The sequence below is a fragment of the Chinchilla lanigera genome, unplaced genomic scaffold (genome assembly GCF_000276665.1).
Source record: "Chinchilla lanigera isolate Chin_1 unplaced genomic scaffold, ChiLan1.0 scaffold00012, whole genome shotgun sequence".
In the NCBI taxonomy this organism is placed as follows: domain Eukaryota; kingdom Metazoa; phylum Chordata; class Mammalia; order Rodentia; family Chinchillidae; genus Chinchilla; species Chinchilla lanigera.
In genome coordinates this window covers 25,789,364-25,808,182 of record NW_004955413.1, presented here as the reverse complement: position 1 = coordinate 25,808,182, position 18,819 = coordinate 25,789,364, and the positions used below count along the sequence as shown (strand labels likewise).

Sequence of the window (18,819 nt, the reverse complement as noted above, 5' to 3'; positions counted from 1 at the left end):
AGAACAGCGGGCCAGAGCTTAAGCCGCCAAGCAAACGTTCCGAGCTGTTTCAGGATGAGATCCTTAGCAGTCTTCGCGCTGTAGCCCCTTTCACAAGGATTTCAGGGCTGCAGGGGGCAGAGGCCGTGTCACCCATCCTCTGTAGAAATGAGGAAGCAGGCTGAAGGGGAAAGGGGCCCCACTGCGGGCCAGCGCTCTGCCCAGCACTGAGTTGGTTCCTCTTCCTTGCTGCAGAAAGTGAGAATAACCTCATCTTGGCATGTGGAGAAACTGAGGCAGAAGGGAGGGCCTAGATCAAGGGTGCAGTGACTTGGACCTTCCACTGGGATCCTCCTAGGTCTGGGGGCTAAACTTGGTTGTAGGGAGAGAGGGATATAGCAGGCCAGGTTCTGTCCCAGGGGAGCACAAGGGCTCAGCAGAACGGCCTCTTCTGAGGCCAAGGTGCCAACCTCCATTCCAAGGGCAATTCCTTCCCTCCACTACAATCCAGGCGCCTCGGGTCCCGTATCTTCAAGGTGTAGCAGCCCTCCCCCACGTCACCCTCACCCACCCTTCCCCTCCCGAATAAGGACGCGCCATGCAGACAGGCCTTGGTGCATGAGGAAGCATTTCCCAGAAGTGTTTAATCCTCAAGAAGGCTGGGGGAGGTGGGTCAGGGTCCCTCCCCACACAGCTGGGAGCGGGCCTCAGGGGCAAGACAAGGCCCTGGGGTCAGGCTCGCCTTCCCTTCCCCTGCTCCCCCTGCCCCTGGGGAGACCTGACTCTCCGCCAAGGCCCCAGACTTGCCAACCCGTGTGCCCCTCCCTGCCTGTCATCAGCTGTCCTGTAGACATCTGTGTCCTTTCCTCAGAATGGGTGGTGTCCCAGTGCTTTTCATAAGGAGAGAAGAGGGACAAGAGCTCGGCTCAGAGGGCAGAAGCTGACAAAGGCCGCCATGTGGCCCTTCCCTGGGACGCTTCAGCCCTTTGTCCCTCCAGCACGCCGCCTGACGGGGAGGGCCGGCTCAGAGCCCTCAGCTGGACAGTTCCTCCATGGTCCATTCACCTGGCTCAGCCAGTACCGGTCACCTGAGTGTGTGAGTGTGAGTGTGAGTGTGTGCGTGCGTGCGATCATTTACTGCTTGCCCTTGCCCAGCACCATGTTATAGCCTGACTTTTCGCAGGGGGCTAAGGCTGGTCTCTGGCTGACACGTAACTGGGGAAGTCCTGGAGGGTGAAAGGGACCAAGGACCATCTGGGGAGGAAGGGGCAGATACTCTTGTCCTGGGCACCCAGCGGCCCCCACTCCTGCCTCGTCTCTCTCCCTTCATTAGGCTGCAAACCCAAGCCTTACTGAGGGGATGGGCAGGTCCAGGGAAGGGCACCCTAAGAACCCCATGGAGGCTCACGGCAGGCACTGGCCCAGGAAGCTTGCGGCACCCAGGCAGAGCCTGCCAGGGTGGCACAGAGCAAGGGAAAGGGGCTCCCAAACTGGCAGTGTCAAATCCTTTCCCCATTGCACTCAGTCTGGTGCAGGAGCCTGTGGAGACTGGGCCAGGTAGGTGACAGCAGCCAGCGCCCTGGGGGTCCTGGGACAGCTTCCACCTTGTGTCCTGTGGCTGGAGCAAAACTGGAACTCGGGATCCCTGACCTCAGAGCCCCATCCTCTTCCCTTCCTTCTGCCCGCTCTGGGGGGTAAGAAAGCAGTAGGAAGCCCAGGAGAGGGGAAGCCAGGTGGCTGAGGCTGCCCTGCAGACCTCATCTCACTGAAGCATAAGAAGTAGTGGCCCTTGTTCCACTGGGGGACCTGCAGCTCTGGGGCTGGCCCAGTGGGGGGCGGTTAGCCTAAAGGAGAGTGGACGCTAGTCAAGCTTCCACATCATGTAAACATGGCGGCAGTGGCATCTGCCTGGTCTCTGGCCGTCTGACGGAGGCACGTGATGGTCTTGAGATGCCCCAGAGCCTCTCATCTGGAGTCCAGGCCCCGAGGCTGGTCGGTGTTCAGTGTGCAAACTGTTGCAGATTGAGCCCTGCGCTCTTCACAGCACAGGGCAGGACAGATGGCCATCCACAGGTCTCCTGTGGCTCAGGAAATCACGCAATTGCTGGGCTTGCCAGGAGTGGGACTTGTTTTACCTGCAGAGACGAGGAACACAGGCAGGGAAGGACATCAGTGAGATGCTCAGTGGATTTGCCTCCGGCCCCTATCCTGAACTCTGTTTGCACCTCAACTTGGGGGTCGAGGGCTACTGGTTCCCTTCCAAGCTGCTGATCTGGAAACCAGCTCAGCGGGACACCTAGGGAAGCAAAAGAAAAGACTCTTCCTGCCTTGACAGCCACAGCAGGATCATCGTGGGTTGGGACTGCAAGAGGCCTGTTGTCTCCTGACCAAAGAAAGACGGAGAAGGGACTCCAGTGACTTAGAAGCTGTGCTAAGACTGTCATTGCCCGTAGTTAAGATCCTGAGCAGCTTTGAGCTCTCCAGTGATCCACCCTCAGTGGTGGCCACGCTGTGAGCCAGGATCTTTCGCTTTGTTCCACAGCAGAGGCCGTGGGTCCTGCTCCCAGAGCCCACCAGTGACAATGCCAGGGCCTGGCTACCAGTCCAGTCTCAGCTCCGTCTGCTGCACAGGCGCCGGCTTGGAAGGGGAAAAGCGGCACCTCTGGTGGGGCCAGCAACACTCAGTGAGGGGGCAACTAGGCAGAGGGCAGGGAGCGAGCGGTGCAGGCTGCGGCTCCAGGCACAGCGGCTCCTTTTTCCATTTCCCTGGGCCTCAGCACCCATTTCCACTTCCTTCACGATCCTGCCACGCGGCCCGCAGTTTCTGTGGCTGATTCCTGCTCTCTGACCTATGGCAGGATGGAGCGGAAGCTGTGAGGCAGACCTGACACCTCGGGCCCTTGCGGCCTCAGACTGTTTGAGGCAGGGCTCATGTCCTCAGAGCGTGGGACACCTCTCCAGGTGGAGGCTGCTGGTGTTATTTCCTGTGGGCTCCTCCCTACACTGCAAGGGCTGTCTCCCTGGCGCTCACACCATCTTCCAATGTCACTTCAGCTGTGAATTTAATTAAGGCAGCGTCTGCCTTCTCTTCTGGGCTGTTAGCAAGAGAGACACAGAACAGAGCTGGGCTCGGGGCCTTGGTTCTGCAGCCTCCCCCCTCTCCATTCCGTCTTCCTGCAGGGCCACCACTCAGGCCCGCAGACTGTGTTGTGTTCGCCAATGCTGTGTCCAGGCCAGACTGAACTCACTCCATGGGACCTACTGCAAACCCAGCCAAGCCCCTGCCCGGTGTCCCCCAGACTCGTGCAGGTGGCTGCCGAGGGGCAGCAGGGAGTGGAGGGGGGTCACCTTTGGCAGCAGCGCTGAGGGCTGCATCTGGCGTGGCTCTGCTGAAGTCACTGCATTCTGCTGCCCCAGAACCCCTCACTGCTGCAATGGACGCAGTGTCCCCACTCTGCGCTCCTCAGTGGCCTGTTCTATTTGCTTGGCCTACTGAGCAGACACTGAGTTCCTCCCCAGAGGCAGCAACGTTTTGGAGGCAGGTAAAAAAAAAATCGATCTCTGGCTCCAGACGCAGGGCCGGGGGTGCAGCTCTGGGGGTCAGGGAACAGGGATGCTGTGTGGGTGGGGTTGTAGCTCCAGCCTGGGTAACACCCAGCTCCTTCCTAGAGACCTCTGCCTTCAGCACGACCTGCCCCCTCAATTCATCGGGCTGGATGCAAGCCTGGAGAGATCCCTTATCCTCAGAATTCATTTCCATGCCTCTGAAGGAGAAACTGGTTGGAAAATTCTTTATGTTCCGTTGTTCCATCAATGCTCACTTACTGGAGTCTGCCATGGGCAGGCAAATCAGAGCAGTTCAGATCAGTGGGGAAGAATTATATGAACACCACCCGCCTCCTTAGAATGCTTTTTTTTTTTAATATATATTTTACAAACTATGTGTGGCAAGGGTGAGGTGGCCTGAAGAAGGCTTATGAGACAATGTCAAGCTCAGAGGGAGGTGACACTGAAATGAGACTGCACGTGTGGTTGCAGAGTGGGAGGACAGGGCCATAAATGCACAGTGGTGTGACGGAAGGGTTGGGGTGTGGCAGGCTAGGGCATTTGTGACTACAGCTGGGAAGCAAGGGGATGTGGGAGACAGGAAGGAAAGGGACATCAAGGTGGATGTTTATAGCAAGGACAACAGGGTCCTCTCTTCTTATAGCTCTCAGGGCTTCACATTCCCTTTGTTTGAAAGCGCCTTTCCCTGATGTCCACATGGCTCTGTCCCTCCAGCAGCCTCTGTTGCACTGCTGCTTGGTTAGAGAGGCTTTCCCTGCTGGCCTTTTATAAAATGGTCCTTCCTCTCCCGTGCCCCCAGCTCTCCCCAGCGTGACCCGCCCTGGATGAGAGGGACTTCACTCATTCTGCCCCCTCCTGCACAGGAACTTAGAGCAGTGCCTGGCACAGAGCACACATTTCACAGACCTACATTTAATGGGGAAAATGAATGATTAGGCGACAGCAAGCTACTTGGGGTTTATGCCAATACTAACAACAGCAGGAACAACAGCAGCATGGGTGACCTGTGCGTCCCCACTCACCTGGCCAGGTGATGGAAGCCCTGGCCAGCCGAGAGAAACTAGAAAGGAGTCTGACATCAGCCAGCAAGAGTAAGCAGCCCTGCCTCTCCTCTGAAGCTGGGTGGGTCAGTCACCTGGAGGGTGCTGTGCCATCAGAACCTCCACTGGTAACTGGGTTCAGAATCATTAGCTCGGACAGAAGCTCCCACACCCCAGCTGGGGCCTGACCCGGATGCTCAGGGGCAAGGCCGAATTCTGAAACTCTGCCTTGCCAAGTACCACATGAGAAGATGTGCCCTGGAACGGGGTCCACTGGGTCTGCACGGAGCCGAGCCCAGCGAGCACTCCCCAGGCCATCTCATAGTCCCTCTCTGACAGGGACCCAGATTTCCAGGAGAGACATCGCTGACCTTCAGCACCCTCTAGTTCCTGGACGACACAGGAGAGTGTGAAATCACTGAATCTGAGAGCCGGAAGCCATAGCTCTATGAAGCCAGACTCTACTGTCGGCAGAGTGGGCCACATACAAAACAGGGGGACCCAGGAGCCTTCGGGAAAGGCATGGCTAACGCAGGTCATCTTGGAGACCACTTGGGAGAAAAGGCCCCACCCTTGCCTCCCTCTCAGCTGGCAGAATACCAGCAGAGAGGGTCCAGCCAGCACTTGGGGCTCCTGCCCTTCCAGTTTTTAAAAGATACAGGGCAACAGTGTCAGCCCTCACTTTCGGAAACAGCCACCGTTGCTCCCTGGGAGGGCCTAGACATAGGCTCCCCTCTCTGAAGGTCAGGGGTCAGGCAGGAGGCTTTCAGACCAAAACATCTCACAATGCATCTTTCTTAAAAACGTTGGCCATTTCCCAGAGACCCGCAGGAGTGTGGAGGTGGTGTTTCATGCATAGCACCTAGAACCTCCTCCTTTAGCCCGTTGACTTCCTGAGGGCAGAGCCTTGCCTGAGCCTCCTCTGTGGGGCAGCACTGCCTGTTGGTCTGAGGACACTCTATATTGGAGAAATGCATGGGAAGATCTTGTTAGTCTTCAGCCTAGTCCAAGTGATACTGACCCCTTTGTGGTAGCAGGAATCAAACCCAGCAGCACTATGTCACTGATCTTCATCCACAACCCTTTATATTTTTGAGAGAGAGTCTCATTAAGTTGCCCAGGTGGGACCTCAAACTGGAGATCCTCCTGCCTCAGCCTCCCTGGGCTGGAATTATAGACATGCACCATCATGCCTGGCCTCCTCATGGTATTTTCATAACAAGGCCACCCACTGACTGCTCCTCCCTGAAGTTGGGGATCTTTCCCTCAGACAGCCTGTCCTGAGCTCCTGGGTGGAAGCAGGTGGCAGGCAGGTGGGAGGGAAGGTGTAAGGTGGCCCAGCACAGGAGCAAGGTCTAGCAGAGTGAAGACAAAAGGAAAAGATGCCCAGCCTCCACCACTAGAGGGAGCTTCGAACCTTCACACCACCAAGCTGTGCCCCCCCCTCCCCCACCCCCCCAGCCCCGAAGGCAGCAGTTTCTGGGAGGTTCTCCCAAGGGCCACACCTGGGTTTGCAAAAATTTGCATACTGTTTGACAACTATATACTTCTTATCAAGCAATTTTACAGGCTGTCAGCTCTCGGCTTTTTCTCTCTCACCAGCCCTGTCATCAACCCACATCCTTTCTTGATGAGAGGGCACAAAGATTAGGACGAGGTGAAAATCTACTCCAAGGGACCTTGGAAAAGCTCCTTAGCTCACCCAGGGAGGGGAGGGACATTTCCAGCGTGCAAGGACAGTTTGTCATGAGCAGGGGAAGGGGGTGGTGTCTGTCCCAATGGCATTGCAAATGTTCCCCAGGGAAGCGGGTACCGTTCTTGGATGGGGTGACAGCATCAGGTGGTCTAGGATTACTACCTCCCTCCACGGGGCCCTGCTGTTGGGAGCCCGGCCCTCTCACACACGCGGCCTGGACTCAGTTGCTGCCTGCAGGGAGGCACTGCGGCAGCCTGGCTGTGCCCAGTGTTGGGGAGGCGGAGGTGACGAACAGTGAGCCCAGCTTCTCTTCCTGCCTCTGGGGAAGAGAGAAACAGAGGAGGAGAAGCGCCCTGAGGAACCGGATCTGGGGCAGGCGGGCAGCGGCTGTGCTGGACACACGCCCTCGGGAGGTAACACGGCCTTCCTGACTACATGTGCCAGCCACTCTTGCCGTGCCCTTCTGGCTCTGCCCAGGTGCAGGCGCTCTGAGAGGGGCCTCCTGAGGGTACGGTCCGGCCTGCTTAGCTGGCTCCAGCGCACCATGTGCAAACACTCAGAGGTGAGCGAGAGTGGCTGCACCCGCCGAAGTCATCCCAGTCGGGGAACCCGAGGCTGAGCAACAGGGAGAGGTGGCTGGAAGGGACGAGACAATGGGCCTTGCGTTTCTATGGAAACTGCCTCCGGGTGAGGGGCTGAGAGAAGAGAAAGCTTCTACCTCACTTCCAGGCAGGACTTGGGAATCAGCCCCTTTGTGGCTGGGCTCATCCCCTCCTCTTTCCTGCCAGGTGTTCACCATGGCAACCCTCCTTCCAATAGGAGGTGCAGAGCAGCGTCGGACGTCAGGGGAGCCGGGGAGCCCAGCGGGGAATGGGGACAGGGCAAACCGCCTTCCTTCGACAGGACAGTGTTTGGGTCCTGGCCTATGACCACTTCTTGTGCCCTGGGACCACTCCTTCCTCCTCTGAAGGGCTTGAGGTGTTATCTGAGGATGAAAGGGGTGAGCACCTACACAGGGCCTGGCCCACAGAGCTGCTCAGAAGGGTGTGGGAAGGTCCGGGTGCTCCCACTGTCCCGATGCCAGAGACCCCCAGGTCTGCTCTAACCCGAACGAGCGAACATCTACGCGCACAGCCTGGGAGCAGGTGCTGGGAATGAGCACCGGAGAAGTGGCTGCTTCCCTGCTTTTCAGTCACTTAGAATCAGCTCAAATTAGGGTTGTGAAGACAGCTGAGTCCTGGAGCCCTGAGGCTGCCCAGGACGAGACCTCAGGCCCTGGCTCCCATGTACCTGGCCAGCTGAGGAGCTCAGCTCACTGCCACACAGCCCCGCAGCCACGGAGGGGCAATCTCAACACTGACACCCTTTCCATTCAGGGATACTGGGGCACCACCAGCTTTGCAAAGGGCCGTACCAGAGACTGCTCTGGAGAAGGAGATCAAGGCCAGGACCCCAAAGGGATCCCAGAGAGATGACCAGAAAGACACCACTGCCATTAAGCTCTCAGAGAGGGCTCGCCTGCTTGTCACACAAACCCAGGAAACCAAACTACTGACAGCAGAAACAGGAAGCTGGGTGGGGGCCCCACAGGGGCGCAGGTATGGGTAGGGTGTGTCTAACCAGGTTAGATCCTGCCCATGGTGACCCAGCAAGGAACAAGATGGGCCGGAACGAGCCCTGGACTCAGCTACGGCCCCTTATTCCTCATCTGCAAAGGAGAAACGTGCTCCGCTACCTTCATTTGCCCGAGAGGCTCTGAGGCCAGTTTGGAAGCTGTCTCCCAGCAAGCCCGCACCAGCGCCGCTCTGAGCCCTGGGCAAGGCACACACACACGGCTCTCCCCTCCCAGGGAACTCGGAAGCGCGATGGCTTGTCCAGGGCCACCAGAGAGACACAGGCCAGAGCCGCGGGGGCAACCGAGGACCTTCCGACCCAGAGCCTGCTTGCTCGTGCCATCCAGCTGCCCGTGTGAGCATGAGGCGATACTCCTCCACGAGCGCCACGCAAGGGTCGGGGTGGCACCGGGCCCCAGGGAAGAGGCCTCACCTGAGATGTTGGTGCTGGAGCCCTCAGTGGGCCTCTTCCCCATCAGCAAGTCCCTGTCGGTCACCGTCTCGGTGGACAGGGAGCTGGCCATGCTGTTGCACGCCGCAGGCCTCTTGGTCCGTCGACTGAAGAACCTGCTGCCGAAGCGCTTGCTCTCCTTGGTCGGGACGGCGTCCCCGTTGGCCGCTTCCCCCTTGCCGTTTTGGCCTGGTGCCTCTCGGGCCTTGGGCTTCAGGTCTATGTGCGTGTGAGAGCCCATCTTACCATCCTTCCGGCTCAGCTCTCTGGAGGGAATGGGCTCCACGGGGGGCAGCAGCTGCTCCACCGTGACCAGGTCATTCAGGAAGCTCTCCAGGCGCCGGGCTGATTCGCCACCTCCGCCGCCCTCCTCCTGCCCCTCTTGGGTGCCGCTCGGGCCCCGCTGTTGCTGGGCAGCCCAGCGCATCATCTCCCCCGGAGGGTGGCGGCTGCCCGCCACCAGGGCGTACTTGGGGTTGATAAGCTTGCGGGCCACGGTGGAGGAGTAGTTGGGAGCAAGTCTGCCCGCGGCTCCTCCCAGGCCCAGGTTCTTGAACAGGTTCACCTCCTCGGAGATGGCGTACAGCTCCCTGAACTCCACGTCGAAGGTCTCAACGTACTGCCCTGTCAGGAGGAGGAGAAGGTTCCTGTCCACGTAAGAGGAACTCCAGGTGAACCTGGAACATGAGGACGAGAAAGCAGACGTGTGGCCAGCCTGGTCCCTGGCCCGGCCCATCATCCCCAACACTGCAGCCAGACTGCCTGCCGGTGGACAGAAGGCCTGTGCCACCTAATGCCGATTCTCTCTCTCTCTCTCTCTCTGTCTCTCTCTGTCTCTCTCTGTCTCTCTCTCTCTGTCTCTCTCTCTCTCTGTCTCTCTCTCTGTCAGCTTAACCCTCTCCGTAGGTCTGAGCCTCAAACACAAAAAATAGGCCATGGACTTAGGGAGAACAGCAAGAGAAGTAAGGCTTCGATTCACACCTGGTTTCTGCCTTTGTATACTTTGTTAAAAAAAAAAAAAATAGGGCTCAGCCATGTGTAGTGGTGTACACCTGTAATTCCAATATTCTGGGAGGCTGAGGCAGGAGGATTGCAAATTTGAACCAAGCCCAGTTAAATTAGTGAGACTGTCTCAAAATAAAAAATAAGAAAAAAAAAAAGAAAGACGTTCAGTGTGAAAAGCTCTGGGCTCAATCCCTAGTATGGCAAAAAGAAAAAAAGCAAGGGAGTGGAGGGGATTCAAAGGACCTAGGGTACAAAATGTTAGAGATTACTTAACTCAGCATTGTGAGGCTCAAATGAAGTAACAAATAAAACATTTAGCTGAGTACCTGGCACAAACACACAGCTAATAAACAGTCAGTGGGTTGCTGCAATTGTCAACATTGTTCCATTCCTTACTGGTTCTTTGAATTTTTAGAGCACTTAATTTCTGCAGAACAGCCCATACTATAACCTTGAAAGAGGACCTATGCCATTTATTAACTGTTTCATGTGCTGAGGTCCCTTTTTTTTAATCTAATTTTAATTTACTCAGAGGACAGAGATTGCACATGGTCTCTCATGTGTCTGGTAATTCATTTTTTTCTTCAACTTTTTGAAATGGTTTCATTATGCAGGTTAGGCTGGCCTTGAGCTCTCTTTGTAGCTCAGGCTGGTCTCGAACTCACAACGATCCTCCTGCCTCAGCCTCCCAAGTGCTGGGATTACAGGTGTGCACCACCACGCCCAGCTGGTAAAATTGAAACTCTGAAGACAGTCCTCTCTGCCATGCTCTCAAATTTCTTTGTGGGTCTGGTCCATTCTACTGCCCACTTTGTCCCACCTAACAACTAGTTTCAAAATGCAACTAGTTACTGTGGACCATGAAAAACAGGCAGTGTTTGCTGGATGTGGTGGTGCACGCCTGCCAGCCCAGCACTCAGGAGGCTGAGGCAGGAGGAGCACCGCGAGTCTGAGGCCAGCCTGGGCTACAGAAGTGAGTTTCCAGCCCAGCCTGCACAACATTGCGGGAGCCCGCCTCAAGAACACAAAACGAACAAGCAAACAAACAAAAACAGGCAGCGCTTAAAATGCGCACAAAGAGTTGACCCTCTTTCTGGAATAATCCATTAACCAGAAGAGCTGAGGAAAGGACTAGCAGGAGGCAGTTTGTCATGACATACTGTCATGGCTGAAATAGAAATCAACAACTACAAGAATAAAATAACTCAGGACTGTGGAGGCTCCAGTGCAGCACCTTCCTGAACAGTTACCACGAAGTTACCTCCTCTGACCTGGCCCAATTCACCTGTAGGATCCAGTGGCTACTTTGTCACCATCCACCATCAGAAACCTCGATGACAGAGTCCCCTTGATCTTCCCCATGGGCATATAGAAGCCGACGCCTGTCACAGAGCGGACGCGGATGTTCTGTGGAGAAGGGATAAAGCACTATCGCCTCGTGTCGCAGTCCTGTGCTGTGGCAGAGGAAGAGCCCCCTTGTACAAGGACCCTGCCTGCTGACTCCTGTCTGGATTCTCTGTTTCTCAGTGAACTCCATACAGGGAGCAGGAGGAAGTCACTGAAGCTCTGAGCATGGACACGCCCAGAGGGTTTCCTGTCTCTTCCCAAAGTTCCTTGGAAGAGAATCACAGCCCCAAATTTGAACTTGACAGCAAACTCAGTAATTCTGCAGGCTGAGCATCCCAGGAATGGGACAGATCTGCCAAAGCTTCTGCAGCCTTGGGATACAAATTAAGCTGGGCATGTGATTTAGCAGCTATCAGTTCCTGAGTCATGGCTTTAGACAGAAGAAAAGGAGTTGAGATCTCGAATCTATCTTCACCTGAGCCCCTGAACTACTGGGGTGGAGGCAAATGGAGAAGGAAAAAGAAGAGGAAGAGAAGGAAAAGGAGGAAGAGGAGAAGGAGCGGGAGCATGAAGAGGAGGAAGGGGAAGAGGAGGGTGTCTCCATCGAACCTGCTCACCCCTTACCCTAGTGGAACAACTTACCCGAATCCGGTAGTCAGGGAGCTCCAGGCCCTGACACATCTCCAGGAAATACTTCACTCCTGCCTCATCCAGGATGATGTACACTGGGACCCAGCGCTTAGAGGCAGCATCCACAATGTCTTGGAAAATATCACCATCAGTGAAGAGGTCCATGACCACAGCAATGACCTGGACAGGGAACGGTGCTGGTGAGGGATGGATGTTGTGACTACACATCTTTGGAGACACCCCAGCCCAGTCAGGGCCAGCTGGCTCTGGGGTCACAAGAGGCCAAGAGTCAAAAACTCCACCCGAACTATCCCTGGTCCTCCAGGTCCCCACTCATCTCTGAGCACATGAGCCGAGGAGAGGAGCCGCAGGGTGCGGGCCTGGCTGCTCATACTTCATCCTGGACGGCCCCCCAATACCCTCCACACACACACCAATAATTCTTCAGAAGCCTCATCAGAGGAGAACTAGGAGGCCAAGAAGAGCTGCTCCTGCTGCCCCAGGGAAACCAGCAGGCGATGCCAAGGTGCAAGGGATGGGCTCGCTTCCATCAGCTACAGATCTGCTTGAACATCTCTTTCTCAGCAGGCCTGGGCGCTCTGATCTCCCGGCAGCTGTGCAGAGCCCCGCGCTTCCCCCAGCGCAGATCTGGGCAGAGCTCCAGCTGGCTTGAATGCCTGTGGCCTCTGGTGTCCAGCCCTTTCCAATCCGTCCTCAGATCAAGGTCACTGCCCGGGACCCTTCACTTGCAAAAGTCAGCCCTGGTTCTGTACCCTGGAAGGAGAGGCCTTTTGCAGCCTGGAGCAGAGCCACATTTCTAACTACAGCTGTTTCTACTTTCCTGCACAAACCATTCTCTGCTCCAGCCTCAAGGGTGTTCTCCATGGTCCCGAACCTGCACCCGATGCAGGGGAAAGGGTGAGGCTTTAGGGTGACGGAAGTCTGGTTTTAACTTTGGACCTACCACTTTCTATTTATGCGGCCTTAGGCAAGACCCTTGCCCTCAGTGAGCCTAATCCCTCATGGAAAGTGGGGACACCCTTCTTGTCACACAGTTTCCGGGAGGGTTAGGGATAATATCTGTAAAGCATCAAACACAAGGCCTGGTTTGTAACAAGTCTCTAATAAACAGCCGAGGGGGCCCATTTGCCATCACAAGGGAAAATGGGAACTCTACAGTTGGGCAAACAGGCCTGGCATACCCACTCCACACCTGGCTCATGGGCACCCCAGCCTCCTTGGCTGGAAAACAGAGGTAATAATAGGTTTGTCTGAGGATCTAGTAAGGTAAACCTAGGAAAGTACTTGGCACTAGAAAATACTAGTACATGGTCCATGGTAAACTCCCTCCACCTTTTTACCCTTTTTTTGGAGATAAGGTTTTCCTGCACTGCCTAAGCTGAGTGCATGATCCTCCTGCCTCAGCCTCCTGAGTTGTTGGGATTACAGGTATATGCCATCAAGGATAAATCTTATAAGCCTCCTCTCCAGCACTCACATTTTATCATCACTATCCACACCTTCACAAGCATACCTTACAATATCCCTGCCTCTGAAATCTCCCCTACCTGCACCTTCACACAGTATCACTTAAGCTCTCTGCAGGCTTACAATTGCCAGCCCATCATTAATGCCGGTGTGAATGATTACTGAGCCCCACAAGCAGAAAGAGGATCTAAAGACAGATAAGCTGCAATCATTACCTTCAAGGGGTTAATCCAGGTGGATGAAGAGACAGCTGCATGTAATAAGTAAGGTGTAAAGTAAATGAGATAAACGCCTTCAGGGCTGCACGAGTGACATGTGATGAAGGGGGAGATAGGCAGCTATTATTTCTAGCCAGGGGAGAGAAAGAAGGGCTTCCTTCACCGTGAAAAATGGGACACCTTTGGCCGCCAGGAGGAAAGAGCAGGAGGAAAACCCAACAGAGAAGCTGCCTGGGTGGCCGTGCACAAGTACAGCCTGCACAGGCGCACTGGGCTGAGGGGGAGTGGGGCTGTGCCTGCCTGAGGAAGTGACACCTTTTCGAAGGTGCCTATCCACAGGTGCCACACGGCCTAGCAGAGGCCCAAGAGGAGCATACCTCAGGCATGGCGTGCGGCAACCATACAGGCGGTGTGATGCTTAATTTTAGGTGTTAACTTGGTGTCCAGATGACTGGTCAGGTGTTATTCTGGACGTGACTATGAAGGTGTGTTTTAGATGAGATAACATTAAAACAGTGAACTTCAAGTAAAGCAGATTCCCCTCCATAATGTGAGTGGGTCTCTGGACATCACGCAAAGACCTTCACAGAACACAGACTGACCTCCCCTGAGCAAGGAGGAATTCTGCCAGCAGCCTGCCTTGGAACTTGGCCTGCAGCTCTTCCCTGGGTCTACAGCTTGCCACTCTCCCTAAGATTCTGAAATTGCATCTCCAGGATCCCTTGAGCTGATTCTTTAAGGGCAATCTCTCTCTGTCTCTCCTGCACACCCTGTTGGTTCTGCTCCTGTCAAGAACCCTGATTATCACAGGCACTGAGGATGGGATTTAATATGTGTTAAGTACTTTCAGGGAACCTTATGCTAAAGTACTCATGAGTATCTAAGTACTCATGCACTGAGGTGAATTTTCTAATCTGACCCTCACAACTATTCTACAAGGACTTCCACAATGGAGGAAGTAAACATAGCAGGGCAAAGTAACAGGCCTGAGGTCATGGAGCTAGCGTGTGGCAGAGCAAGAAAGTCAGGTATATCTGATTCCAGAGACTTATTTTACTGCTTCACAGGGATGAGACTGCTTCAAGGTATTTCAGAAACATGAAATCAACAACGCTTTCTTGGAAAAGACTAAACAAAATATAAACATCTAAGAAGATTGACAAAAATGAGAGTTGCAAATAAGATAATGAATGAAAAAGGATAAATATCAGTGGATGTAACAGATTTGAGAAATCATAAAAATGGTAAAAAGAACATTAAGGTCAATTCTACATTAACAAATTTGAACATCCAACTAACATGGATAACATACTACAAAAGAACCAAACACAACCTAGGCATGGTGGTGCATGCGTGTAATCCCAGCACTTGGGAGGCTGAGGCAGGAGCATCACCACGAGTTTGAGGCCACCCTGGGGTACCCAGTGAGTTTAAGGTCAGCCTGAACTACATAGGAAGATTCTGTCCAAAAAAAAAAAAAAACAAACAAAAAAAAACTACACATAACATACCATAATCATATATTTTCTTAACAGTTTTAAAAAATATCACATAAAGCAAGATCCCTAGTTGTGATTAAAATTCTCAGAAAGCCAAGACTACAAGGGGCCTTCCTTCACTTGGTGAAGTCAATCTACTAAAACCCCTTATGAAACTTACTTAATCAATAAACCTAAGATAGATTCCCTTTAAGTATCATCACAAGCCCAAAATACTATCACCCTACTGCTCCACATGGTAGTAGAGGTCCTAATCAATGCAATAAAATAAAAAGAAATGAGATAAACAGTTTAGATGAGACAAACTACCATTAGTCATTTTTATAAAAAAACTCAGTAAGGGGAAAAAGAAAGAAAAACTAGTAGAATCAAAATAAAAACTATTAGAATTAGGCTGGGGATTTAGCTCAGCAGCACAGCGCCTGCCTGGCAAGCGCGACGTCGTAAGTTTGATTCCCGGTACCAGAAAAAACAAAACAAAACAAAAAAACTATTAGAATTAATAAAAGAACCCAGTAAGATTGCCAGATACAAGAAGTATTCTCAAAAATCAATAGCCTTCACCCACTCCAACAAAAATGAACTAAAATAAAATCCATTCACTGTTGCAATTTAAGCATATGGTGCCTAGGAATTATTATCTTTAGGGAAAAATTTTGCAAACCCTATTAAAAGACACTTAACAATAGGTGAGTAAATGAAGAGACAACATGAAAAGATAATATAAATGAAAATTAAAAATTTAATTCTCCCTATATTAATAAAATTCAATGCAGGGGCTGGGGATTTAGCTCAGCGGCAGAAGCGCCTGCCTGGCAAGTGCAAGGTCGTGAGTTTGGTTCCCGGTACCGGAGAAAAACCAAAAAAAAAAAAAAAAAAAAAAATTCAATGCAATTCAAATAAAAGTTCAATAAATATTTTGGAGGAATTCAAATATTCCTAAGAAAGGAAGAAGAATAAAGATCCAAGAGTAGTTACTTCAATTTTGAAAAAGAAAAGCTAAAGGGGAAACTGTCCTACCAGACAGTAAGAAATTGTACAGCCATAGTAATAAGAATTATACTACCACCGTTGGAAGGAACTGCCAAATAGACCAAAGGAACAAAAAGAACAAAATGATGAGACCAGAAACACACACACACACACACATACCCACAGACACATACCCACATACATACATAAAATGTTATGCATGATGGGAGTAGAATCACAAATCAGTGGAGAAAAGATTGATGTTTAATAGATCCTATTGCGGAAATTGGCTTACCATACAGAAAAAAATAAACATGGACCTGTACCTCATACCTTATATAAAGGTAATTTCATGTAGGCTAAATACCTAAGTGTGAGAGTGAATATTTATAAAAAAGAATTGATGAAATGTGGAAAATATCTTCACGATACAGGTCAGGATTGCTTCAGATTGCCAAGGCACAAATCATAAGGGAAATAAGATAAAATTAAATAGATGCATTTGAAAAATTATGGGTTTTCTGTTTAAATAAAGATGCCATAGGCAAAGGTAACTGATATAACAAAAATAAATTAATAACATACAAGGAACCCCCCATAAGTCAGCAAGAAAAAGAGAGGAGGCTAATTTAAAAAGTATGGGATGCATATTAATAGGTGGTACCCAATATCCAGGAGAAAATACCTGAGTGGCTAATATGTATATGAAAAGCAGATCATATTAATGATTAGAACAATTCAAATTAATAACTAGGAGTTATTGATAACCCAGAGTAGTAGTACATACATGTAATCCCAGCATTTTGGGAGGCTGACGGATTATAAATTTGAACCTAGCATGAACAACTTAGTGACTTAGGGAGATCCTACCTCAAAATGAAAAATAAAAAAGGGCTGAGGATGTAGTTCAGTGTGAAAGCCCTAGATTCGATCTCCAGTGCTACAAGCAAAACGCACATCGATGAGAGAGATATTACTTTACAATATGAGATGATCTAGAAACCAGAAAGTTGAATAATCCTAAATGTTGGTGGGTGAGGAAAGGAAAACCCCTACTCACTGCTGGTGGGAGGAGATGCTGTTACTTGGAACGACAGGCAGAACTTCCTGGATTTTAAGTATGTGCATAGCTATAAGCCAGCAAAACCACTCTTAGCCATACACTCCAGAGAACCACTTGGTCTTAAGCGGGTAGGACCAAAACTCACTGAAGCTGTCTTTGAGATGGCAAGGATTGGGCAACAATTTTATTTATTTATTTATTTATTTTTGGGTGGGGGGACAATTTTAGATGCCTTTCCCTAGAAGACTGGTGAGGAAAGTGTGAGGCATGTGAGGTGTGTGATGTGTCAAAGCAAGCAGAAGCAACAAACCAGATCCAGTTTTTAAATTTTTTTTGAAATGGATAGTTCAGTTGAAAATGCTAGAGAGTGAGATCTATAGCCTAACACTATGTAAAATAGTCTTCCATTACTAAAATAATACTGCATCTTTTCAAGGATACAGATTTGTCCGAGGACATCTATGGAATGCGGGAGGGTAGCTGCATGCAGGAGAAGGAAGAAGAAACCAAGAGAGTCCTTCCTTGGATTGATACTGGCAGGGTACCACAAACTGAGGTACACAATCATCTGTACACTTTTTTTTTTTTTTCCAGTATCGGGAATTGAACTCGTGACCTTGCGCTTGCCTGGCAGGCGATGTGCAGCTGAGCTAGATCCCCAGCCCCCATCTGCACATTTTTTGTCCCCAAAAGCCAACCAATAGAACAAACAAAACCCACAGTCAAGTCCTCCAGTTTGGCTGGCACAGTTCTGGGGAGGTCTGGGTGGGGACAGGGAGATGAGCCGGCTCACGGAGTGCTGCAGTTCCAGCTTCCCTCAGCTGCAAATGGAGCTCCCATAGCACGGACACCAGCCTCGGTCTCACCTTGTCTCCCACCTGCTGCCTGAGGCCGGGGTCCACCGTCCTCTCATTGCCAAACTCTCCCTACGGTCCAGCTCAGAGTCAACTCATGTCGCCATGGCTTGCCTATCTGACAGCTTCTGGGGCCCCCGCTTTTTCTTTAGCTTTCTCATGAGACAGTAAGCAGAGAAGTGGGCCTACCCTGGCCCCCAGCTGCCTAAGGATGTGAGGTGTGTACGGGAGGCTTGATCTGTGACACCCTGGTGAGATGACACAGCCATCTGTGTCACTACCAATTAATCAACGAACTATCTGTAGTAAAAAAAGAAAAAAATCAATCGCTCACTGACTCCTGCAATGCAGTGGTGGGGAAATGATAATTACCCTCTGATCTGGACTCTGAGGGTCTCGTGTGACATTCAGCTCTTCAGCATCTGGCCCAGGAATACCACTTCCTTGCCCCCTCTGCTCGAGCATTGACCGTGTCCCTGTGATTCTCCACGCCAGCACTAACTTCAAGGCTCCCAGTGCAGATGGAAAATTGAGTTTTCACCAAAGAACATCCCAGGCTCAGAACCTAGGGAAACGGAATTTGTTGGGAGGGAAAACCAGCCCCCTCTCCCGCTGCCTCCTCATCCCGGCGTCCTTCACCTGGTTACTTACTGATGTGCGACGCCGGGAGAGAGGTTAATTTGAGCTGGCAGTGGTTTTCAGAAGCTGTCGCAGGCACGCTGGCAAAGAGCCTCTGATGCCGGAAGGCCTCTCATGGGGTGTTGCGTTAGCTCATCATCCCCTCGTTTGATATCCTGCCTGGATGGCAGGGGCGGGGGAGCGGGCGATGGGGTGTGAGGGAGCCCCAGAGTGCCCCTCTAGCTGCCATTCAACTGTAATTACCCTGCCAGCTTTCCAGATTCTCTTTCTGGATTCCTTAATTGCCATTAGAGAACAAAGATGATGAAAAGGGCTCCACCTTGCCCTGCAGCCCTGGTGTGTTTGCATGACCCAGACTACAGAAGGCTCCGCCAGATGTCCACACCCACAGAGCGGACTGCTGCTGGGACACGTCCACCAGCCTGCCCTGCGGGCACTTCTAAAGTCAGCATCCTCTCAGTCGTGGGCAGAAGCTCCAGTCTACCAGCTTCCTCCGCCCCAGTGCCCGAATCCCCTCAGTCCAGTGGACCCTCCCCTCCCCTCCCCTCAGTCCGCCCCTTGCTGTTCCCACAGGTTCTGCCACTCTAGCTCGGGATCTCCTCACTTCTTGCTGAACTACCCAACCAGCTTCCTGGCTGGTCTCTCCTTCTCCATTTCTGCCCTCTCACGCGTTCCCCACAGCAGTAATCCCCCTAGAACAATAGACTAGTGGACCCCTTTTGTCCTGCAGCCCTCAAGGGGCTCTGAACCTCTCCACT

The 18,819-nt window shown here is 52.1% G+C and overlaps 1 protein-coding gene across 1 annotated transcript in view; it reads right to left on the bottom strand.

Moving 5' to 3' along the window:
* Positions 1–590: 590 nt before the first annotated feature.
* The window catches only part of Fam83f (family with sequence similarity 83, member F), a 32,486-nt gene continuing 14,257 nt past the window's right edge, over positions 591–18,819 (bottom strand). Inside the window, exons 2-5 of the mRNA XM_005379307.2 lie at positions 11,341–11,508; positions 10,637–10,758; positions 8,329–9,023; positions 591–2,114 (exon numbers count right to left, since the gene is read on the bottom strand). Of these exons, the coding sequence (XP_005379364.1) occupies positions 2,065–2,114; positions 8,329–9,023; positions 10,637–10,758; positions 11,341–11,508 (1,035 nt within the window). The 3' untranslated portion in view covers positions 591–2,064. The remainder of the gene's footprint in view (positions 2,115–8,328; positions 9,024–10,636; positions 10,759–11,340; positions 11,509–18,819) is intronic.